General features: G+C 39.9%; 1 protein-coding gene across 5 annotated transcripts in view; it reads right to left on the bottom strand.

The window, feature by feature from the left end:
• THSD7B (thrombospondin type 1 domain containing 7B) overlaps positions 1–26,699 on the bottom strand; it is a 309,193-nt gene that overhangs the window by 242,702 nt on the left and 39,792 nt on the right. For all 5 annotated transcript variants that reach the window (XM_027748995.2, XM_039386349.1, XM_027748994.2 and 2 more), the window contains exons 2-3: positions 12,868–12,961; positions 10,694–10,867 (exon numbers count right to left, since the gene is read on the bottom strand). In XM_027748995.2, coding sequence (XP_027604796.2) covers positions 10,694–10,832 — 139 coding nt within the window. In that variant the 5' untranslated portion in view covers positions 10,833–10,867; positions 12,868–12,961. The remainder of the gene's footprint in view (positions 1–10,693; positions 10,868–12,867; positions 12,962–26,699) is intronic.

Below are 26,699 nucleotides of genomic sequence, written 5' to 3'. Positions count from 1 at the left end.
AATCTTCTGCCTGCAGAATCATCTAGTTGATTTGAGTACCAGCAGCTTTCCATCCTCTGCATCTGTTCGCTGGTTTATTCCATAAACTCTATCAAAAAAACTTAAATCTGATTTGGGGCCCTGTGTGCTGTAATAATTAAATCATTTTGAGGACTTTGAAAGCTAGCTCATCCATTAAAAAAAAAATATCAGTCAAGGACAAGTAAATCACAGTGAAGAAGATGAGTAAGTAAAAGTTTCCCATTTTTGTATTGGAGTACATTAAAATATCTATGGGGTGTTGTTTGGTTTTAACCTTTGTTTTTATCCAAAAAAAAACAGCCTTCAAAATTTAAATGTAACTGCATAGAATTACCTTTTCTCACCTGCTTTTCAATTTCTTTGATTTGTTATCCCCTGGTGTCACTCCCTGCTCTTTGAAGAGAGTCCTGGCAAAGGTCAGCAGTCAATTAACCATCAGTAAATACCCAACATGAGAGTGACAATTTTGGGCTGCCTGAGCTCCCATTACTAAACCAAGCAACATGTTGGAAAGCTCATAACAAAAAGCATAAAGTACTTTAGAGTGTTCTGAAAATAAATATAATGTTACCTTTAAAGCAGTAAGTATGAAAAATATCAAAGAAGGTATGTAATACCAAATTTTATCATCTATTGCACACACATATTGATTTAACCGAGACACGCTCACTTATCTACAAAGCAAAAAATTGGGTTTTAAGTACCGTACTTTGCAAGACCCTTAGGGCACAATAACATTACTGTCATCATTTACTCTGACTTCCCTGTCTCTCACTTGATCCATCTCCAGTCTCTTCGAAACAATGCAGCTCTGTTTCTATTTATGCCACCACACCAGCATCCTTGGCTAGATGGCAACACAATAATTATACACAGTTAACATAAAACACAGGCAAAAATTAATGCTTAAACATCCCCCCCCAACATCTGAGCAACATATGTAACACTCAGACACACGGACAACTTTCCCAATGCTGTGCATACAAGGATGTACTTGGGGTTTTGGGAAGGTGGTTTTGCACACTTTTTCAAGTTTGAAATTGTTTGGGGACAATCCTTAAAGTAAGATCTTCTTTGCATTTTGCAGAGGAGTGAAGAAGATAGAGGATTGATATTTCCTTAAGAGTAAAGTGAGATCAATAACAGCTAAAGTGTGGATAAACCCTCATTATTGGATTCCTACAACTTCAAAACGAATCCACGTCGGCCGCCTGTTAAACACAGACACGACTTCAAATCTGCAGAATCACAAATTCTCACATTAACAATGTTTTAAATCAAGGTACAATTATACTGGGGTTATAAAATATTTAATGCCGGTTGAAAAATAAATGTACTGAATTAGTTTAACTGAAAATATTGAATTCTTAGATAAGTTACGCATTTCAGTGATCCACCGAACACATTTAACACACAGAGCTGTGAACAATCTACTGAAATTCATTTCTACTTCCCTTGAACACAGCATTACTTTATTAATGCAACCAAGAATATTATGGGAATGACAATAAAAACATGAGTGCTACCTTATGTGCACTATATTTAATAACAGAACTTCTGAAAAGTTCCCGGTGTTTTATCATTAAAGCTTCCTTTTAATCTTTGTCTGTAAAAATTCTAATTCCAGGCAGCTGCTTCAAAACTCTGCAGCTAATAGACGTTTATTTCTATGCATTTATTAAATGCATAGAAAATTAAAAGTTAGAAATACTTTTTTCTATATCCAGTGTCTCTACTGTGAAGATCTTCAATAACTAGAAGAAAAGTGCTTATTTCACAGAATCACAGAATAGTCTGAGTGGGAAGGGACCCACAAGGATCATCGTGTCCAACTCTTACATAAATGGCCTGAACAGGGATCAAACCCACAACCTTGGTGTTATCAGCACCACGCTCTAACCAGCAGAGCTAATTTTGTTTAAAAGCAACTGGGTAACACAAATCAATTTAACTAATGGGTCAAAAGATGTTGAAGGTGTCACAATTATTGAAGTTAGTTTTCCCTTCAGCAGCTTCAAAGCCATGGAAGTTATGATTATAAATGTCATACTGTAGAGAATTAAAACATGCTTCACATATTTTTAAACTATTGATATTTGAAGGTCTTTGGATCTCAGGGGTGATAGAATAAAACACCAATCAGTGAAAAATTTCAGATAAAACAATAAACACCAGATAACCCCTCACCCTGGGTTTAACCTCGTGGCTGGCACCCCCAGCCATATTTCATACTTCTATTGACCTATTCAAGAGGTCAATAAAATCCTGATAAAAACTTAGAGAAGTACCTCCCTTACACATTTAATTTTTTAAGCATATTGAAAATATAATGCCTTGAATGTCAGAATTTTTCAGAGTCATCCAGCGTGAACTATTATTGCAAATGATGCGTAGGAAGACTTTGAAAGCTGCTGTTGACTAATCCAGGGAATATGAACCTCTCATTACCACTTAATTCTGTACAGGGTATAAACACAACTCTGAGTTTGTTCTCAGAGTTCTGTGCTGGTGGCATCAGCCCCTTCTCAACGCCTTCTGCTGAAAGCCTGACAGCACTGCTTTACAGAGCCACAAAGAGCCTTTAAAACAGATCCTGTGGAATACAGTAAGGGGGGGTGGGGTGGGGGGAATACACAAAAACCAGGCAGCAAATATATTGGTTTAGGGGAAATAAGGGAGGTGTACGGTCCTTTCCCCGGGATCCGCTGGGTACCAAGGCACACACTCAGCTCCGCCTCCGAGGCGCTGGGCTGGCTCCTCTTTGAACATATGCCCTTTCAAGTGAAATTAATCACTCTCTTTATCACTCCTGCAGCATCTGGAGCCATAATCATTACCCAACTGCTGAGAAAGAAATGAAACCACTAATCGCACGGGGAGCAGGGCTTAGCGTTCAGAGCAGGAAAGTTTTTATTAAGTTCTCATTTGAAAAGTGATTTTTCATGGCCAGCCTTCCAGGACACGCCACACAAAAGCTGGACCTACTTGAGCAACTGTCTACAACTCATCCCCCAGCACACAGAACCACTATAGAAGTGCTGTAATGAAGTTTTAACACGCTTTTCCAAACCTAGCTCTATAATCCTCAATCACTATTATAAGCAAGTACGACATGGAGACACATTTAACCACAAACTTTAAAAGGTCTCTGGAAGAAGGAACTGCAGAAGTGGTGGTGGACACCAGTGGCATCAAGAGTAAGGACCAGACAGTGCCTCTGGACTCACACACCACACTCGTACTGATCTCAGCAGGAATTCCCCAGGCAAACTGAAGATCCTACATTCAAAACTACTATATTAAGTAGCAATTTCATCATATCTATCCACTAGCTGAAAGTGATTAAAATAAACCATATCGACACTACTGCAATCATCTGGATTACCATGAAATATCCCCTATCCCTTCTAACTTCTCTAATTCATTTTCCTGGCTTTTGACATTCATATTTTCTGAAACTAAGAAAGAATACAAAGAATAAGTTGAAGACAGCAGGACTATTCTCATAAATGACAGAGGGGGGAAAAAATAAATCTAGGGAATAAGGGTATCAGAAGGCAGACAACCCAAACCTCACGAAGAGTCAGCAGCAGCAGCAGAAAGAATCAGCAGCATTACTTGCATAGTGAGCACAACAATAGGCATCTTGGGGACTTCTAATACAATTTTGTGTATTTTCATCCATAATAATTGTGCTCTACACAAGAGTTGAATGAGAAGGTGATTATCCCCATATACTGAACTCATTCAACTAAGAGGCCAAGTAAAACTCTTACTCTAACTTAAGATATAATTATTAAGAAAAAAAACCCTGCAGGCTTCTGAACAGGGGCAGCAAAATAATTAAATCTAGTACTCTGCTAAAACAGGCTGAAAATGTGATCATCCATTTTTAATGCTCCACCTATACGTAACAACAGAAATCTTTCCAACAGCTGCATTCAATTAAAAAAATATTAACCCCAAGGAAAAACTACAAAAACATCCCCATCTGTTTTTCTTGCCACTCACTGTGCTTCTTTTGTGTCTGAAATATGTACGACAATACAATCCAATGAAGTTGAATGAAAAGTACCACAATTCCAACAATAATAAGCTATCTTTTTATTTTTTAAAATGAACAATTTAAAAGAAACCACTTTTGCAGATTTTCCCCTGTGACCCCCCAGCTCTGTTCCCATAGTAACTATTGAGGAAAGAAAAGGATAAGAAGCCTAACATACTTTTCCCAATACCAACAAAACACAGAAAAAAGCACCTTATTCTCAAAAACTATTATTCTCAGGAGGGGAAGAGGGACATTAAAAGATTAGTGTGAATCTCTTGTGTAATCTAGTTTAAACCACCACCTACTGAACATCTGATGTTGGTTAGACAAAGATGTTTGTTAAAGCGGGTAGCCTTTGTGTAAAAGAACTGTTGAAATAGTTTTGGAAGCCCAACAATAACAAAATTACCAGGAACATGCTGTAAAAGCTCCCATCTGAACACAGCAAGGCACCAGCCCACAGCCGTGCTGCGGCTCAGCGCTCCTCTCCACCGAGGAACTCGTATTCCAAGAACGTAAAGTGTAAATTTTGGAACTTAATTTCAGTGTTCTTTCAGTTCCTCCTTTGCTTAACTTTTTAATTGGTCTCATACTCTACGCTGGAGTGTGTTTTGCTAGGAAAATATACAGAAGCCAGTGATCCTTTCTTTAAGCAGTGCCACCAAGAACCTTCCACCGGTGCCGACAGGTCCCTACAGGAAACCAGAGCTAATAAGGGAACAACTTGGAAACACTGAGTTTACAGACAAGGAAAAACAGCATCAGTTTAGGCACTTCTGCATCACTAATTACACTTCCCAAACTCCTCCAGGAATAATTTCAATGGCATTCTCTGTGCCACAGGGCAGGTCCCTCAGCCATGGCCCGTACACAGATCTTTGAGCCGGGTGGGATAAGGACAGGACCCCTGTGGGTGTGCTATGGGCTGCTGTGGCATTTGTCCATCCCAACAAGACCTCGAGCACCTGGAGGAAAGACCAGGCTGGAAAATGATCTTCCAGCATAAGAAAGGTTCTCCAGGAGAGAGATGGAGCTCTTATGGTGTATGTTTATCTGGTTCTCTGACAAACACACCAGTATCTACTGCCTGAAGACACAAGGTCTCCACCAACTTTGAAATGTCTCACCCACCTAAACATAAATTGTACAACCACTGCAAAGGGGTGTAAATTAAGGCAACGAGTGCATCTCTACAACCCCAAGACAAGTTGGATTCAGCTGTTGAGAAAATAAGACCACATGAGGACACCACATCAGAACTGGAATAATGCAGGTGAGGTGCAGCAGCAGAACATTATGTAACAGAATTTACAGGTCTGTGGAACAGGAAGGAGAAAATGTGGATAGGAAAAGGTAAGGAAAATGAAGGGAGAAAACCAAATGTTTATCCATCTCAAACAGCTGCACTTCTGTCTGAGGAAACATGAAATTAGCTTTGAGATCACCCTTAAAGCTTCTCAAATATCAGTGACTTATATCAACCAGCATATAAATTTTGCTGCTAATGAAATTTTGCAAAAAACTTTCTCTGAATATTCAAATATTATTGGGGTTTTTTAAAGTTTCATAGAAATAAAAGTGTAATTTATATTTTCCCATAAAATATTTTTCATAAATATTTTAGACAAATTTAGAACTAAAGTACTACTTTTTTATTTAAGTCACTTTTTTAATAATGAAACTATACCAACACATTAAAAACAACTAACCTGCTTCAAATGAAACTGTTCATTACAAAATATTTTTAAAAAATGATTCAGAGATATTTTAAGCCAGACACTTCTAACTACAATTGTAAAATATCAGTAGGTGAAATCTTCATTGAGATTTTATATAATTCTGAGGAGCGATGCTAAGGAAAGATTTCATTCAAAGAGAATATGTTTACTCATAGAGGTCCAGAAGCTTGGTACCCTTGATGAGTAAATACATTAGCAGCAATGACCAAAAGAAGTGTTACTTAAATAAAAGAGTAGTCTGGCTCAAGAACAGAGGTATAAACTGGTCATTATTAAAGTTCAAGGTAAAAATAAGAAGGCTTATCATTTTAGAACAACTTTTCATCATTAGAAGTTTGGAATCATGAGTGAGAAATACCATAAACCTCCCAGATGCCACACAAAGATCGCTAAAAAGCCACCGGTGCCTCATTCACGAGGTGTTGTCCTATCAAATAGAAAAATCACTTAATCTAGGACAGATCATCACTCTTCACTTTGTTGAGCTTCTCGAAAAACTTCACTTGTTGCAGAGCTATTTTTGAATCTTCTTTCAGCAGGTTTGAGCTCTGCTGTCCTTTGAAGACCTGGACTCCTTTTAACATTTAGCGTACGCAGGTAAAAACCTGTCTTTTAATACGTAAGGTCAAAGGCACTTCCAAACCAGCACTTGACCTTCCTGAAACTACGATCTTGAGAAAGGGCACTTTATGGCAGCATTATCTGAGAACAGAGAACAAAAGACCCTTTTTCATCGTAGCCGCGGCTGCCTCGCCCACCCTCATGGGCAGTTCAAAGGTTCCTCCACGTTAGAAGTGGTTCTCTGGAAAGTTCATTTCGTACCTTTTCCATTATGGATTGTTTCTGAAGAAAGACTAATGATCAAAACCCATTTGCTCACCCTATTTTAAGGACAACTTTCAAATACGGGTAGTGACTCCGAACTGAAGTTTTCCTGTGTTCACCTGGGGCAAGAGCACTTATGGCTCACACACCTGGCTCCCCCAAGCCCACGAACTCCACAGGTTTAATGGTTTCTTCCTCAGGTAAAAATCTCTCTACTGTGATCGGAATCATTACAAACCCATTTCCCAGTCTGATACCTCACTTTCAGTGCTCTTCCACTCATATCAGGGAGCACGTCCCTGCTGGGCTAAATCACCATCCTGACTCATTTTTGGTAGAGAATTACAGATGGAGAACTCCCTAGGACACATCTTCTAACAATCCCCTTTTTCCCTTCCATAATAGATAGAGTATTATTTCCATGTTAGTATTTTTACCATGATTAAAGAACTGATTTTTCCTAAAAATCAGAACAATTTCACCCTACAAGAAACATTTTTATAATGTTCCGCTTATTAAAAAATAAAGCCGCATCATTGCTTTAGCTCTGAGAGCCATCTTTGTGGGGAATACCCCTTATCCTTTTCAATCTCTCAGTGTTTTGGGGGAAACAGCACATGCACCATTACTGAAGTACCGTTTATGAAGGAGGTGAAGACACCAGCAGTGATGGGGAGATGGCAACAAACCCACGAGCAACAGCAAGTGTCTCTGGGAAGAGACACCTCAGCATTTTGCAATCCTAATTATCAGCCCCTCTCCAGTAAAGCACACAAAATATTTCCTGTGTTGCACATATTTTACACTTAATTTTGACTTTAGAACTAAATCTCAGAGCTTCATCAAAAAATAAAGCAACTGGAATTCTGTTGTGGATTCATGTGTGTGTCAACATTCCACACACAGTTTTAAAAGCCTGAATTGCCGTCACTAAAACACAGAAATATTGGCATTGCAGAGATTCCAGGAGCTTTTAGGACCACTCAAGTGTTGAAGAAAATCAACACGGGGAAATATGCAAATTGCTAAATGGAAATTGCATTAAATACTATTAATTTACGAGAATTTAGATCCAATCAAACTTAGCAAGAGTGAGAAAATTGTTCAGCTCTTTGAGGTTGCTGAGTAATTTAATTGATATAATTATTGCTTTCGTGTTTAGTGGTCACCAAATGAGCATCTGACAAGAAACATCTTGAAACCAAAAGATACAGCGTACACATATTTGGACATCAATGTGTAACTTCTAAATGCCAGAAGCTCAAAATAAAGGGTTTTAAAACAGGCCACAAATAAGGAACACGCAAGTGACAGGGAGGAGCACGTGTCATTTACCTCACACTGATGAGTTCTTACATTTTAGAATTACAGAGCCTGGGTTTTTTGTAGATGTAGTGATTTCAATACTGTTGCTTTCACCTACACCAAGACCATCAAGCCCAGCTTGAAAATGTGCAAATCTTCATTAGATAAAATCAAGGACTTAATTGAAAAAAGTCTGTGTTATAAACTGCAGTGCTGATATGATTCTTTTTTTTTTCTTTTCTGTTTTGTTTTTTTTAAGCCCCATCTATATTAAGGATGCCTCCCTGGACTTCCATGTGCTAGGAAAATTCATTTTAGTACATATAAATTCATTTTCATAAAGTCAGAGCTTTCAGTAGCATAATCTTATTTAATTATAAAGCATGACATTTCAATAAGGAGTTGGATTTCTCCCCAGCAGGTAAGTAACTCGCCATGCTTTCAGCAGTCAATTCAAGATTTAAAAACAGAACAGATCATCCACTTTTCCATTAAGGATTGCTCATTTCTCATCAGGTTGTTTCATTTATAAAAAAAAAAAAAAAAAGACAACAGCTGCAGGTCTTTCTATCAGAATGGATCTGCTCAGTTCTGACATTAAAAGTTTTTAATTTTAGGTTATCTGTGCTGTGTTTTTATTTAATTTTTCTTATGTTGCATTGGGGACAAAAATCCTCAAACTATGGGATGATTTTTTTATAAGTATCATTATTATTATACAAACCACAGACTTCACTGTGCCAAAGTCTCCACAATCTACATCCTGAAGTTATTTTATTATTAATATCCTGCCACGACAGGTTATGTTAACCCTTCAACCTCTTCAGATCCACCTGTTCCACTCAACTTACCATCCCTCTCTTCCCAAAATTTTTAGAACTTTCTTCCCTGTAATCTTTTAGAAAATTTAGAAATGCTGATGCTTCACTAGTACTGCAGAGAAAAAAGGGGCTTCTCAAATACTGTTTCTTAGCAAAACCAAGTGGTTTGGGTGAACATACTATTTGTTTCAACCTAGAACTAAACAGTTGGGCTTTAGATGTAACTTTTATCATACTTCCAACAAAATACTCCAGTGAAAAAAGAAAAAGAAAGAAATGTTTACAAATACTGGAGAAAAAAATTCTTTTTTTTTTCCCAATAGGACAATGAATTTGGCTGAAGCTCACAAGTGATTTTCATTTGGAAAACATTTCACTCAAAGTTGTTTTCCACCTCTTGTCACTACATAAGCAGAGAAAGGACATCAAAACACGCTTAGGATTTGTGGTTTTCAAAGTGACTCTTGAGGGCTCAGATATTTTTAATTCACTGTGGGAGTCACAGGAGCTGACAATTTTCTTCTGCATCTGGAAGACAGACTTTTACAACAAGCTCATCGTGGGGCTTTCAGAGCATGGTGCCCACGTCCACACACACCTGGGCACCACCTTCTCTTAGGTCTAAACAAATCTGCCTCAGATGCCTTTGAAGCATCAATAACTCCTTATTGTCAGCTGGAATCATCAAGTCAAATTAAATTCTTATGACTTCAAATGTACAGCCCTAAAGACTGATGGCACAACACACCTCAGAACTGAAGACAGACAGCAACGAAGGCTCTAATTTGTCTTAAGAAAACAACTCTACCTTTCAAAGCTTGTTCAAAAATCAGGTAAATAACAGTGAATTGGGGAAAGACAGTTGGTGTTTATTTCCTCTTCATTTCATATGTTAGACATTGCAAAAAAAAGAGTCTTTGGAAATATAGTGTCATATTGCACTTCCCCAGCACTCAGCCTCCCATCCCAGCAGCCAGGCAAGAAGCTGGTGTTGATCCCACCAGAAGGACAGGAGCCCTCCTGGAACAATTGCTTCATTATTCAGTTCATTCAGTCTATTGCCTTCCACAGAACTATAATTAAAAATCAAATAACCAAAATACCAAAGAACCTTCCCCAAAAAAAAAAGGAAAGAAATTATTTTTCCATCAAATTTAATCGCTCTCTCGCTCAGTCACAGAAGGCCAAACCTCAAAGGGATCCTGGGCACTGAAACCTCTGGTTCAGTTGGGTATTTTTGATTAAGTACTTTAAGTAAACATTTCCCAATTCGACAATTTTTCCATCCCACTGAACATTCTCTGTTGTTGTGTGTTGTGCTACAAAATAAGCATCCAATGCATCACGTTTGGGTTTGTGCAGCTGTATCACACCATCTCCTACCCATTACCTCCCTGTCACTGAGTCTATCAATGTACCTTCACATGTTTCTAAGCCTTGTGCACACCTGGTTTTGCATATTCAAACCCTGCATGTATCCAACCTGACCAAGGAACAGAAATAATTCACTAAATGTAGCAAGGAAATTACAAACAGGTCAACCAGAGCATGGACTTCTGGCTCAGTACATCCTGAAAGTGTGCCCTTTGCATTCAAAAATGAAAAGAAAATTATTAAATATTTTGAAGGAAGCAACATTAGGATGATGATATCAGGATCCAGTAAATATTTTACTCTTGGATTAAAAGTATTAAGGAGTCCAGAATTATACTCTGGAGTCACTCTGGTGCTTAACTGCAACATGCATGAAGATTACTAACCTACAATAGAGATTGAACTCCTCTATTCGTCAGTTATAATAAAAATCAGAACAGAAGAAATTATCAGGCCTTTTTAATTTATTATTGAGCTAAAACAGAATGAAAAACAGGCAATCACTCAATCCTGAAACACAAGAATTATCTAGTAGATAAGAGAATATATCTTTATCCTACCTGTTTTCCAGACAAATTGATGACCTCTCCTGGCTTCCAGATCAGCTGTTTGTAACATTAAGAAAACAAACAAAAGGAAGGGCTTCCCCAGGCTCTGCCATGCCCAATGAGGAGAAACCCAGTTCTGTTGTAGAAGCATAATTCAGATAATTCAGTCTCTTGTCTTCTTTGGTCCTAGAATTAACAAAAAAAAAAAAAAAGAGAAAGCTTGCTAAAATATTTAAAACACCAAGGCAACAGGCTCAGCCTAAGGGTAACCTGGTGGCCACTGTGCATTTCACAGTCCCTGTGTGCCAGGTTTGATGAGGACAGTCTGGTACAGGTGCTTCGCTTGGAGAGAGAGAGAGAGAGGAAAAAAAGAAGGGGGGGAAGAGAGAGGAAGAGCCAGCTCCCAGATGACCTGCAGACCCATCCTACAGAGCCACTGTAAATGCTTTTAGCAGGTTCTTAAGAAGAAATCTACCAGTGCAAATAAATGGCAAGGGATCCAGGAGCAGCATGTGGTATGTTCCTTTTCTCTGTTTAACTTTACCATGATATAGGCAGCATAAACCAAAGTGAGAATGGATTCCAGGTGCAAAATTCAGCTCCCAATACAGACCCCATGGCCTACATTTCAGATCCCTGACAACCAAAATGACAGACCTGGAATTGTTTTAGCTCTGTGTAAACATGGGACAGAGCAACATCAGAAAGGCAGCAGGGAAAGCAGGGAAGCAGGGGTTGCTTTTTAGCAGATGATGAACCACCTTGAAAGGGAAAACTAGACACTATGTAGGCATTTCTAAGGAATTTGGGACTCTCATTCAAGTCCCTGATCTTTGAGCTCCAGATCAGCAACCAGTTACTCCAGAGAGGTCTCTCTGACTAATGGATTTTAATTAAGCTCTCCAACACTTCAGACGAATACCAGAGGCACATTGTGAATGAGACAGGAATGGATCAAGTTCTGCTGCTGCAGTGGTTTTACACCACACAATTCATTAAAATAATCACTGTGTGGTGCTGGAAGCAAGGAGGAATGTCTCTCTTGGTCTCCCACACAAAGCAGGAGACCAACTTCTAAATGCCTGCTTCAGCAAACATCCACATTGTTTATACACCACAGAAAAGCTCCAAATGAGAGACTAAAAAGGCATACAACAAAATAAAATCTTAACAATTCTAGTTCAGTCTGGTAATACAAATCCCTGTTTCTCTCATCCCAGAAGATGACCAAACCAGACACTAATTTTGACAGATTCTATGTGAATTTCAAGATATTTTCGACTCGTCCACATTCAGGAAGGAACAATTTGGAAGTCTCAAAAAATGTTCATGGTACTTCCCCATGAAAAAGTTTTTGATGTAAATTTACATATTCATTTTTCTGATGTAATAGCTTTTGTATTTATACTATGCTTAAATTCTCAACATAGTTCTATTTATTAGTGATTAACCTTACTGTTATAGGTAAAAATGTCACATCCGTGCTTGCATAAGGATAGAGATAACACCTGCCTTCAAGATTTGCCTTCATTGGCATAATCTTGGTAATTTTCATTAAAATAATTATTAGTTTTTACAAGTTTAGTCCAGAAAATTCCATTACATTCCTAACCTTATGAAAAGCAACATTGTCATAGTACATAATACACAGCATCGTTCTTGATAAGAAACTGAAGATAAATCTGAAAATTGTACATACTGAATATACAGTAAAGCTTTTAATTTCAAGCTGTATTCAGATTACTTTGAAACAGTTTCTATCATGATAAATTCATGCAATTGTGTTTAATCAGATATTGACTAACTGCAGTGGCAGATACAATGTAGGATCTGTTATCTGGTTTAGCTCATTCTTGTGTTCCAGATGAACAGCATCTCATGTAAGACCTGAAAACCCACCAAGCTGTCCAAATGCAGTAATGTGGGCAAGAGACCAAACTTATGCTTTTCTCATGTGTTCTGGGTTAATTTTATTCAGAAATCACATTTCATTCCCAGTGCAACCCACCGAGTCCCAACACCCAGGCAGTGTAACACAGACCACAAGTGGCCTCATAAGAAGCACAAGAAATCTTGAGCATCCTTCAGAAATCCAGTGCAGCAGGGAAGTCCTGGGATGGGGGGAAGAAAGGCCCTCAGACACCCACCAATTAAGGGGGTTTTTGCCCATCTAGACAGCTGCTCACCTCACACAGAAGAGCTGAGGAGGAGCAACTCGCCCAGTGCCTTCAGCATCGCAGTCACCATCTACGACGGTCGGAAAACAGAGTCACCGACTTCCTGCCAAAGGAAAGAGAAGGAATCAGTGACTCTGGCTCCAACACTGTGCACACACAGAAACACAAAGCGAGGAGAGAAATTATTCAGCTGCTCAGATTTAAGTTGTGGAGGGGAGCCAGCTCCGCCCTGCCCAGCCCTGCACAGACAACACTCATCTGACTTGCAGGGCGGCTCCCCAGGTCCAAAAAATGCCACTGAAACAACACAACTTAAACAGGCAGGGGCATGGAACGAGTGAATCCAAGGAAACTCAGATAAGAGCTGATAAAGATGCTGAGATTTTTAATGAAGCACCAGTAGTGCTCATCAGCTGCCTTCCTAATGCACTGCCTTCATCTCAGCATTCAAAGGGTCAGCGAACAGCAGCACATCCCTGGGAGGAGCTGCCTCCTGCCCAAAACAAGGGGTTTCACATACGGTCGTTCTTTGGGCAGGACTACAAAGATAACTGGCTGCTGCTCCCCACGGAGCAAGAGCAGAGATTACATTAAGTCAGGAAAACCAGAAATAAATTAGACACCATGACACTGATTGTAATCTCCCCCACCCCAGCAGAGCTCAACACAGTCCACTGATTTACACCCCAGCAAAGCACAATAAAAATTTGTCTGTATATCTGGGTTTGTGTAGCACAATTTGGAACAGTAGCTGTTCTGTCCTGATACGATAAAAAATTATTGCACAGGCAACATATGCTATCTACAGAAACATGAATAAATTACATTATGAAGGCCACCAACACTTCACATCAAATTTAGTTACACTGTATCTCAGCTCCCAAATGTGTCAGCATGGCTAGCTGTAAACTGGCAAATACAAAGGAAAACGGAGAAAAAATATTTAAACTTACATTTTAGGAATTGACTTCACCGAGACTGCTGATGATTAAATTCATGCAATTGCTTAAATACCACAGAATCACAGAATGGTTTGAGTTGGAAGGGATCCTAATGAACATCTCATTCCAACGCCCCTGCCATGGGCAGGGACACCTTCCACTAGACCAGGTTGTCCCGTCCAACCTGGCCTTGAACGCTTCCAGGGATGGGGCAGCCACAGCTTCTCTGGGCAACCTGTGCCAGGGCCTCACCAACCTCACAGGGAAGAATTATTTACTAAATGTGTTCAAGATTTTTGTTTTAGTATTAAAAAATCTCTCTCTTTTCCAAAACTGATTATCTGGATTTATTCAATATCCTTTATAATACAGGCTTGGCCAGTTAATAGTCTGCTCTAGTGTATTTTCATGAAATTAAAAAATGAGGTGTTTTTCTTGATATTTGAAAGATTAGTCACAAGACTCCTTGTCATTTTGTTTAGTTTGTATGGAACCTTGTTCAGAAAAACACAGTTAACACACATCAGCTGTAACAGCTGGGAATACGCACGCAGTTGTGAAAAAGTTATGTGCAAGTTTTCTAATGATCATAAAAATGCATTTACATTTTCTAAGCCACTGCTAATTCTCTTAATGACAGGATTGAATAAAACTATAGTTTTGAAAAGTAGACATTTTAGAAACCTCTATTTCTGCTGAAAACATGGCATTCTGGTGTCAAAATGTTATAAATAAATATGCCTATAGCTGACATATATCTTATTTGTGAAGTGTTCAAAATTTAATTTCATTTTCAATGTCAATGGAATATCCACCAGCCAAATCCCAGTATAATACCTGTTTAGTCAGGGAAGGGAAAAACCCTCTGGGAAACTTTTCCCATTTTCCAGCCACTGCTGAGCACTCAGAGAAAGGTATTCCCAAAGGAAGGCACTGTGCTAGTCCAGGACACATTAGAGTCCTCAAAAGCACCCAACACTGAAAGATGGAAGGCTGATGGTCCAATTTGGACTCTTCACTCACAGCTACTGCACTGGTAGAGAAGGGGCAAGGTGCTCTTTCTCCAAGTTTCCACAGGACAAGAGGTTTCTCCAGTCCTTCTCCATCATTTCTGTGGCTTAGGAAAGTCCAGCCTGGCTCTGCTCCAACATGGATTTACAAAGTATCTAACACTGAATTTAGAAAAAGATCAACTTAAACTGATTCAAAGCTGAGACATGATTTCAGCCTTGTCATACATCAGTTCAGTTCCCCCTGACTTCACTGGGAGCTGTGACCTTCCCTGTCACAGGCAAATCTGACCTACTTTCTGGTGTGAGATGGGAATGCTGACAGGGACACCTGGGCAGCACTCTCCATTTAAAATACATGATGCAATTAGAATAGTCTCAAACACCTTAAATAGTAACCAAAAAAAAAAAGGGCAGCAATTGCAGATCACATGCGTGGCTATAAATCATTTGGCAGGTGTCTAGCACAAAGATAAGCATCATTAATCAGGAATAAATTTTTTTACTGCAAATGTAAGCAGTAACCATGCAACTGTTTGCCTACTACACACAGCACAAACACACTGCATGTGATATTCCAAGATAATCTGGATGTTTATATCACACTCTTTATCCTCTGAGACCACTAAAACCTGCCTTGCCATCTCAGAAAGCTGTTATCCAAAAAGCTAATTCTATTCTGTCCTAAAGCAGCAGAATGCCTGGCCTGTAGCAGCAAAGGCTGATCATCACAGACAAGCACTGCTGACCATCCCTGGGGGAAAGACTTCCAAAAAAACACTTATGCTACTGCTACAGGCATCGAGTTTAACAAAATTAAAGTGTTTGGACATTCACATATGTCAAACTAGAAAAACATCTTCAAATATAAGTGCATATGTGTCCAGTCTTTTATTTAATGATGAATACAGTTACATTAATTTGCCCTTACTTCCATACCTAAAATGAACTCTATACATTATTCCACTTACAGATTTGGAGGGAGAGAGTCTTCTGGTTAAAGCAGAGTCAGCCTAAATTCATTCTGCTTCCAACTCTGTCACAAACTTCCTGAGCAAAAAGCCATTTAAGGTCACGCTCAGACACTAATACTTGATTCTGCAAGTGATTTCAGCGAGTGACTTTGCATATATGAGAATGGCAGCTTGATTTTCTATACCCCTACTTTGTCACCTCCAAACCTAAACTGAGGATATTTACTCTTCTTCCAGGAGCATTTGAGAAAATCCTGGATAAAAGCACACAGTGTGAAGGAGCAAAATTTATACTTGGGTTAACAAGTGCCTGACAGTATTTTTGTCCTGAGTGGTCACTCATTGGGAACCCAAACATTAATCTTCACAGTTCTTTGATAATTTGCTACAATAATTGTAAGGGCAAATAACGAAAGAACATCTAATGTTAACACATCTGCCTCCAGAAGATAACTCCAAACAATGAGCAGACTCCAAACCAGCCTCTTTGGGCTGGGAGAAAGCCTGCACAACCTCCATATCTACAACACTGCTCCATTTTCATGTATAAACTTCAACAACCTTCCTCAACACTGTTGCTGGAAAGCTCGGTCAGTTGTCACCATCTTTACCAGTTACATTTGAAAGTTTGGGTCTTTTAGAGATGTTTACAGTCAAACAGTAAGAATCTATTAATTATGTCATCTTTTCTATTCAATTGTATCCAATTCTTGTCCCAAAGCTATGTAAAATCCTGGGGACTAAAAGCAAGAATATGAAACTACTATGCTGTCAATGAATTGCTTCTTAACTTACATCAATTTGTTTGGGGTAAAACCCACGAATCCTAAGTTCTCCTGCTTCAGTTTTTGTACATCCTAAAAATGTAACAAAAGCAGGTTTGAATTTAGAAGTTTAATTATAAACTCAGCTAAGTGGATTATAATGAAAGATGTTCCAGCAAGGGAGCTCAGACTGATGCATTATGATTACATTAAAGAAAACACCAGAGAATAGACTTTCCATCAGTAGAACAACTTTAATTACAACAGTGCTAGAGCAGAACTGTTCTGTGAAACAATGCTGCTGCTCCATCTCCTCCACTCTGAGTACTTCCAATAGACTCCATGGGAACACACTTGACTTCCAGCAACAAAAAGTCGTGTGATTGCAGACTCTTCGAGGAACCCAGCTCAGGAGATCAGTCAAAGGCAGCTGACGCAACACTTGCTTCACTTGCACACAAACATGGACAGCTCAGACTCTGCCAGAAGGGCAGGGAGACTTCAAAAGCTCAAGGATTCAGGAGCACCATCCTGTGAAAGGCACCATCCTGGCACTCCTCAGCTGCACGACCCCACAGTCACCCACATCCCCCAGGCCCACTGAGAGCAGAATGAAGGATGTTCAGCAACCAAGGAGCCCTCCAACATTTCCCTCTACAAACAGCACTCAGGGTGACCCTCTGTGCAGGTGCCCAAGTGGAAGCCAAGCCTTGGACTTCCCAGTGGTATTTAACAGCCACAGACCTTTTGGTGCTTTTGGTGTTGTACTCTACTCAAAGTAGAGTAATTTACCTTCACAGATGTTCTTCAGGCGATTATCATACCCCTTGCAGCACAAACAAGTACAGAGCAATTAAAATCAAAATGTTCAAGACTGTCAATAGGCTTCTCTCCTGAACTCAGTCATTGATTTTTTTCTGAGCAGCAGAACACAAGAAGTGTCCAACAACTTTTAAGTAACCTTTTCATGCTGCTCGTGCACTTTTATATATTTAATTAAATACAGAAAAGGCTGTAGAGACTCAAACCAAACATCTCATCAACAAACCAACAGTCATCTTACTAACTTATGGAGTCGCATTTTTAACCTACATAAGTTTTAGAGGTTATTTTATATAGGTTGTGTATACAGCCTCTGTACACTACAGCTGGATGCCTCCTGCCAGGCTTCTCAGCCAGCACAGCAGAACACAGCCCAGAATAAGCTCAGTGATGTCTTCACACCATGGCACATCCTTTCTGTAACAACAAAACTTTACAGCTTTGAGGGGAAAAGAAGTTTCTTATTGTTTATTTTTCAATGGATAGAGAAAAGTTTGAGTCTATTATCAATACACTGCTCTGCTGTAGCTTTTATCATTGGCAATGGATGAGCTGAAGGTCCTTTGAAACTCAGCTATATCTGAGAACTGCTGTCACAGTTGCACAGATCTTGGATTACTGTTAAATTGCAATTAAACAAAGGCAAAGGGAGCTGGCACTGCTTCCACCACCATTTCAGTAAATGCTATTGCAAGTTTTTGTTCAAAGAGGATTACTCTCACTTCACTGGCAAAGCATTGCATATAATGCACATTCAGCAGTATAATACCATTTGAAAACTAGTATTTGAAATTATTTTCCTTTAAAAGGCAAACCTGGAAATCAGACTCAGTAGAGAGCAAAGTCCCTACTTTAGCAGCAGGACCATTCACACCGAAAACAACAGAAAGCTTCAAAGTCACCAATTACAAGGCAGCAGTTTCAAAAAAAGAATAAACCTCCTCATAACCTCTGCTGCAGGAACAACGGCAGATTTCCTGAGCATTCCCATTAAAGTGCTTTCAGTTCAGAAATTAAATTGCTTTACTGCAGTGATTTTCTTCTGCATTCTGATATTACTTTATATTATTTGACATTAGTGCAGCATCGCAGGCTGTAGGTCAGGGTTTTTTTCTCTCCTCACTGGAACGCGGCCCCCACGTAGAGTTTATCAATCTTCAACACAAGGTCAAAACAATACAATCAAGTACCACCAGGCATATGAGCTCAACAAAGACTTGGGCTCTGCTTAGCAGGGAAGGACCATCTGCTTCCCTGCCCAGGACTGGCAGAGCTGAAGCTTATCTCCAGTTTAAACTATTTTTTCTACACTTCCATGGATCAAACAGAGCAATCAAGTGCATGCACACACCCAAGCACCTCAGCAAAGAAGTAACTGCAAAGAGGCAGGAAAATGTTAGTTTTAACCTGTTAATCAGTTCTGGGGGGAGAACCAGGGTTCAGTTTTGAACCTATAAACATTGGTGACTATAGCTAAAACAACCCCACTCCTGTATACACAAATATGCAGAGGCCAACTTCAATACTTCTGAAATGTATAATTTTCCTTCTGGTGTAACACATACACTAAGAATAATTTCTTTTCCACAAGATCCATACCTCTATTTGTATGAAGTCGTTTCTATTTTGCCATTTGCACCACCTAGCTCTAGCCCATACCCAAATGAGCTAATAAGAAGAGACACACACACATCCACAAGATGAATTCCATTTCAAAAAACTCATTTCCAAAGTGCTGAAATAAACATTTATTCCAATGCATCCTCTGTCATCAGCTGTTTATTTCAGTGCACCAAAGTACAAACTTTTAGGAAAGGAGAAAATATGGAGCACAACACAAGGCAAACACCATAACAACTCCAAAAACACGCAGGCACTGCAGAGGAGCACAGTCCATCAAACACTGACACTGTACTTATTCATTTCCTATCAAACATCACACATGAACTCCTGTGATGAACCAAGGTTTCACTATTTCTACAGAATAAAGCCCTGTATAAGTCAGGTCGCATGTCAGAATACGTATTTTAAATAATTACAGCTAGAGTTGTCAAAATTAATTAATCTAATATATTTTGTGATGCCTTACTAGTGATTCATTCACTTCCCTTCCATTCACTTTGCAACAGATGTCCCAGGCATTGATGCCAACTGGCCCAGGCAGACAGTGTAATAAAAGGGTTAAGAAAAAACTATATTACTTAAAAAGAAAAAAGACAGTGAAGGTTGAACACACATGGGGGGGAACAGTGATATTAGTATAAAAAGCTCTAAAACCTGCTTTCTGAACACACACAGATACCAACATGTGCACGCTGCACTCTGAATCCAGCTTTTATTAACTGCCATGCAGACTTACTCCAACAAACCAAGAGCAACACAGTGCAGGGATAGAGGGCTTGTACTGAAAAGCAGCACTTGCTTTTTAGGTGGAATTCATTTTCAGGAACGGCCAAGCTACTCCTTATACCCAACTTCCTCAGGCTGCCGTGCGAGGGACTTGAGGGAAAGTCTTGGAAAGCTCCTTCCCCCTGCAGTGGAGGCCCCCAGGGAGAAGGTGCCACTGCAGAAGGTGCACAGAGCAGCCCAGTGCTCACACCAGCACATCACATCGGCTTCCTGCAGAGTGGGAACAACACCAGGCACATGCTCTGGCTCAGACCCTGGCACCAGGATGTGTGCCTGAAGCTCGGGCATTCCCACACACTTTGCAAGAGCCGCAGAACCAGGTGTAGGAACGTGGGTTTTTTCATATCAAAACCCATTCCTTCCATCTGCACATTCATTTAAAAGTGGACTTGCTTTCACCTCAAGATTAACTATGCATGACTGCAGCAAAAACTCCAAATTGCCATACAGGCAGTTAAAAAGAATGACACCACCCTTTAAAGCACTTGGAGCAACCAGCTGAGTGAAACCATGGATCTATTCAAGAATTCTGTGATGCTGTTACCTTTTTCGTTCCCATTTCTTTTCCCCTGTTGCTGGTTATAGTCACTCACTGTATTTTATCACACTGGAAAGCCTAATCTCTTTAGGGTGAGAAATATATTTGCCCTGAACTCAATATAATACGATTCACGCAGGGGTCCCTGACACTACTGCAGTATTGATACGAAAAAATAATCATAATTATAGCAACTGATAAAAGAGCTCATTATAATATTATTTAAGCAAGGTCAATTGCCCGTGCAGGTTGTTCTTACCGGAGTTCACGTTACATCACCGGTCCCATCATCCTGACCTTCCCTGCTGTCATCCCCATCACAGTTCAATTAACAGAGGAGTCCTGCAGTGGCTTGATGAGCATCTGCTGCCTCTACCCGGCAGTAATTCAATAAGGGTACGCCATAGGAAGAGATAATGAGAAGTCAGCCCAGTTGTTCTGTCTCCCTCCAGGAGAGCAGATGAGTTTGGTTTATGGGAAAGAGCGTGACCTATGAAAATTATCTGTTAATTTTATATTTTCGAGCTTCAACATGCAACTCAAAGTGTTGTCTGGTTTCTCTGGTGGTGCAACCCGCAAGGAGTCCCTGATTAACAGCCCTTCCCACACTGAAAGGATTCATCCTTATGAATTTTCTCTTTGCCACTTCTACCAGTGGAACGGTTTCTACTCGTGCATTCAGCAGCTGGTCTGAATTAAAAAATTAAACACCTGAGCACAGAAAATGAGCCAAAAACTATTACTGAAGTAACTCAGGCAGAATGAAACTCACACCCGTGTCAAACCTGGGTGGAGTACTTCCACAAAACCAAAATCTCCTACGTTGCAGTGTCAGCCTGAGTTCTCCCCCTGTCCCACAGAACACACTACTCACTGGTGCCCAGATTTTGTTTGTCCCTCTATTTCCTTCTGCACCTTTCCAGCAGAGGCTCCCCTCTAATTCCCACCTATCTTTAGAAACACCTATTCCATCTTAAAAATCCAGAGCCACCTACAGTCCCTTCCTCTCCTACTCCACCACTGGCTGTCACAGGGACTGTGTCTGAGGGATGTGGCTCTGTGTGGATGTATTTTGCCTTCTCATTGTAGTGTCCTCACCAGTTTTTCAGCTTTATTTCAACAATCTTATTCACTGAAATAGGCAATTAACTTGATTTCAATTTTCTATTTCATGTCTCCTTAATATCATTAAGGCACAGATCTACTGAGGATGATGGGCATGAGAGGAGGAAAAAAAGGAAAATACATTTCCTCCCTAAGCTCTGCTTCTGTAATGTGACCAGTGAACCACAGTGAATTTACACAGCTGCACAGTCCCACAGCTCCATATTCATGGCCTCATTTCTCTCGGGATCAGCTTCATTTGAGACACGTCCTTTCCCATCACACAATTATTTGCATTGCACCAAAGACTGTCTGCCTGCTCTGACAACTCTTTTCTATGAGTACAGGTCAGTTCATCCCTCATTCACAGGATAATCCAGGCTGGCAGTCCCTACCTCAGTCCAACCTTCTGCTCAAAGGAGGACCAGACAGCTGTGAATCACACAAGGTATTCTACACTGTGCCCAGTTTTTTTTGATGTTGCTTCTACTTCCCACCAGGAAGCCCAGTCTGCCAAGCTCACACCAGCTGACATCAGATCTGAAGTTGTGACCTCTCCCAAGTCCTACAACCAGGCAGCTTTCCCCCATTTCAGTATCACACTCTTTTCTTCATTCAGTTCTGCCACCTCTTTCCTCATGGGTTTAATCACCTGCTGCACATCTCCTCCTCGCTGTCCTGTCATTAATCCTAAAACCCTTCCCAACCCCTGACCCTAATTTTCCCCCATACTAAACTATTTGACTTGTCCCAAAAGATAACACATTGAATTTTATTATCTTCCCCACCTTTTCTCAGCATGGTTTCTTATTAATTTTCTCACCCTACAGTATTTTGTCCTTTCTCCTAACTAGCCCTTTGTTCACTTGCATCTCCCTTCTATTTTCTGATTCCCTGGGGTCATTTTCATGCCTCCCACATTTTCTCTATTGTTTTCTGCCTTTTTTTTTTCCCTTGGATAAGCTTGGAGAGGAAATGCTACAGACAAACTACAGTATATACAAAATAGGACACTATAACAATTTTAGAGTTACAAATAATCAGCATTTAAGAAATGCTAGAATTAAGGTTGCCTTGCAGGAACGTATAAAGATAGTCAGGTTTTGTGATTACATCTATTTTTACCATATTACTAAAGTCTATATTAAAATGCAATTTAAATCTATCTTTGACTTCTTTTGCTTTTATCTATTCATCACACCTGCCTTCAACCCTCTCTTAAAGCCTTACTCATACTTCTCTCTGAAGCAGGCAGAAAGTACCTGTAAATCCAATAACTGCAATCACAGAAAATGTTATTTACTTCACTCTTAGTAGCTATGGGTAACATTTTTAAAAAATTATTTAAATATATTAGGTTAAATAACTCAAAATTTGATAACCACACTATGGACTAGCTTCCATCAGGTTAAAGAAAGAACAGACAGAGTCTATGCAATAAATGCTACCAAAGCCGTTAGTCAAAAAGCTACTTTTTGCTTTAGTAGCAAAAAAAAGCTACTTTTGATTTAAAGTTGCATCTCAGTATTATTAGCAAGGTAAAACATAGATAGTTGGTCATATTGGGCCCAAGTGTAAGCTGCAAGAAAGGAATATAAAACATTATTTCAGGAGAAGGACTGAGAAAACTCAAGGGCCAACACAGGGGTATTTTAGGAACACAACAGTCAAGAGGAGCCTGCCCAAAGCCCTCAGCTCCAATTGTCCATACTGGACTTGCACTTTGTCCACTGAAGTTTGTGATGGTTACAGAAGGAAAACGCACAAAAACACATCTGTCAAACTAGTCAAGGTCAACTCATCAGACTGTTGCAGGTTAATATATGTCACTGCCCATTTTCTCCACTTTTCCAAAGTAGCTGAATTAATAAGTCAACTAATGCCTGAAGTCTTTCGTAAAAGCACACCCAGATGGACGTTTACCAGACTTCAGCCTTCATTTTCCATGTGTTTCAGAATTTAAATAAAAATTCAGTCAACCTCCAGGAGAAATCGGTGCTGGCGGAAGTTCTTTGTGGATTCACACTTAGATTAACAGCTTCTGCAGTGAAAAAGCTGCACTTGAACCTAAATAAAATCTGCACTGATAGCTCCCTGAGTCTCATACACTCCTGCTCACTGCAAGTCTTTAGGACTGCTATTACAGACACTTTCAGTATTAAAATCTGAAATCTGCATCCACTCCCAGGCTTGTATTCCACATTATTTGAACTATTTTACCCTCCTCTGGCATTTTCTTCCTTTGGAGAGATGGGAATCTGAACTAAATACAGGACTTGATAGCAGCAGTAATCTGATATATCTGATTACACAAACAAATCTAAAATAAAATTAGAATTTAAATGGCTGAAGTAAATATATTGCAAGTGCTGGGCATTGCTTTACAAATTGGTCTACCAGGCAATATTTGGCAGAGGCAGCACAAGAGCTGGGTCCTAATTCTACACATACTTTTTTCCTTACGTGGTAAAACTAGCAGGGAACTGGGTTACTAACAGAGTTAGAACTCCATTTACTATGTAATTTTTCCTCAGTACACGAGTCCTTTTTTAAAGGACTGCAATTGCTTTGAGTTATACAAAAAGATTGATCTGTAGAAAGTGGAAAAGATCTCCTGTCCTACTTTCAAGACTGGGATTTTGCCCTGCCAGCAATTGTTCTGTAGGATCATTCCATCTATAAGATACAGGGAAAAAATCAGAGAATTTCTCAACCTGTGGGAAGAATTTCCTCCAAGTTACAGGAAAATACACATTTGCAAATACAAATACGCTTAAAATCACGGGCTCTGCTTTTCCTCTATTTGTTACTTATCCTGCTAAACAAAATTAGCAGTGATTTGGATTTGCTGTCAATGAATGCCAAAAGCAACTTGGCATCCTCTTGCCAAGGACCTCTGTAAACTGTGGTTCAGTAAAACAAGACAATCTTCTTATCGTGTGTAAGAGCTCAATTAAATCATCATTTTAATGTAATCCCATTTAGTAGCTCTCACATTTTCTGTCCTGATGCTCGTGATGTTAACAGCTTAAAAAAACAAGGAAAGCAAAAACGCAGGAGGTAGAATGGAAGGACAGAAGACAGGAAAATGCAGCTTCTGTTTCGCTGAAGATCATTTGATGGGGAGCAGACAAAACCCACCAAACCAAAACCAAAGAACCCCAAACCCAGAAGCAGGGAAACAGCTTACACAGAAAGGAAAAATCCAGCAGCTTTTCTGGACCCCAACCCATTCTGACAAACACAATACAAATTGTGAGTTGAGAAAGGCTGCTCCAACCAAAGACTTCCAAGCAATTTTCAAAAGTTTCCCTGCTTCAATCTGCAATACTCACTTAGGGGTAAACACCTTGCTAAAGAAATCAATGATTATGAGGACAAACGTTTAAAAAAACACACAAGAGGGCTATAGAACACCCCTGGAATGCACATAACTCTTTATACATAAGTAACTAATCTCCCAGAGTACTATGTAAATTGGCTAAGCTTAAAAGTTGCATTTAAAATTATCCTCAATATCCATTACAAAAGAAAGGTGCCTACCCACTGATGAATTAGCAATTGTAATAAGGGGCTGTAAAGCCAAGGGTAAATTGATTGTTGTTCCTAATTTTCTCTTTATTTTAATCTAAAATTCTCCAAATTGCAAGAAATAAAAGTACCAGCAAGAAGGTGAGCAAAAAGCTTTTGACTGCCATATAAAACATCTAAAAATAGTGTTTCAGTATATTTCCATACGCTGGAAGTAGCAGTGAATATCATCTGTATAAATCTATTCCTAGCAGAGGTTTTCAGCAGCATCCAAGACTCGAGAATCAACTGTAAATTTGTATTTTAGAATAATCAATAACAAAAAGCAGAAGAGACAACTTAAACAATATGCAGCATTTAGCAGGAAGATACAGCTATGCATCATCTCATACAAAATAGATACAGACATCATCACATGCCTTATATTTTTAATCTTAAGGAATTTATTTGGGAAGAACTTAAAAACCTGCTGTTAGAATATCACTGCAAGAGGTTTGTTGGTGATGTAAGACACTGCCAAGGCTGCGGGTGCAGAACACACGGGGGTGATCTGGTTGGTCCTGATGCCTCCGCGGGCACAGATGGAACCCACACACACACACACAGAAGGGAGGGTTTCCCTCGCAGATCCCTGTGATGTGCCAACACCTACAGCAGCTGAAGAGCTGCACTGGAATATCAATGCACACCCTACCTTCAGATGAACGAGCTGTCAGCACCAGGGAGAAGAAAGGCAGGTTCAGAACTCCACTAGAACATACAGGGGAAGCTGCAGACTCCTTTGCCAAGCCCACCCTGGGAGAAGGTCGTCCCACCAAAGCCAGGAGGACTCTCCAAACTCAGATCAATGCTGTCGGGCTCCCTGAAGCAGCTGTCACTTTCCACACTTGATAGTCCCCAAATCCCACAGTAATAAGTGACAGATGTCACATCTCCCAAGAGTGAAATGATGATAGTATATACTCAAGAACTGATGGCCAGCTCAGAAGTGTTTCTCTTCTGTGCTGGCAAGATTGATGTCTGGTGTATCAACTGGGGAACAATATTTAAACCACGAGGGAACATTATACAGACACCGAGAGACTATCAAATACCAACAAAGAAAGAAAAAAGGAGTTTTTCTCCTTCTCTATTTCTGGGCTGGGGCAATTAATATCAGATAGTTGAATGATGACCCTAAGAAATTATTCCATCTCTAACAAAGCTTGTACCAGCATCAGAACCAGGCTGAGCAAAATCATCTTTTATTCTAATGCCAGTTTGTCTCCCAGACAATCAGAGCAGCACTGCATCCAGCCAGCAACTTTGCTAAACAATTCCCACTGCCAACCAGTGCACTAAAACAGGCTGTGAGATCCAAATCACTGCACAGCCACAGAGGTGAGCACGAGGTGAAATCTGAGCAGGGACCTGCCACAAGACAACAGTTAATTCACTGAAGAAAGTGCCAATCCACGAAGCTCACGAGGAGTTTGTGTGATACGGAACCACATCCAACAATCACAGTTCTAACAGAATCTGGCTGAATAAGAAAGAGAAGAATAGTTAGAGAATGTTGAAGCAGTACACCAGGAAAGGGGATCAGGGAACCACCAGGACCCCAAAACAGGACAGCAGCAATGCTCCAGGCAAGGGAAGATCTTTGGATCAGAGGCAGCAGGACTCAAACTCTCTATAAGGTGCTTAACTTGAAGAAAACCCTCACGAGGTCTCTCAGGGATGGAAGTGCCACTAAACAGTCACGTACC

Source organism: Pipra filicauda, unplaced genomic scaffold (genome assembly GCF_003945595.2).
Source record: "Pipra filicauda isolate LSUMZ 115617 unplaced genomic scaffold, ASM394559v2 scaffold47_size6085603_pilon, whole genome shotgun sequence".
NCBI classification, from domain to species: domain Eukaryota; kingdom Metazoa; phylum Chordata; class Aves; order Passeriformes; family Pipridae; genus Pipra; species Pipra filicauda.
This window is presented reverse-complemented; position numbering and strand designations above follow the sequence as displayed.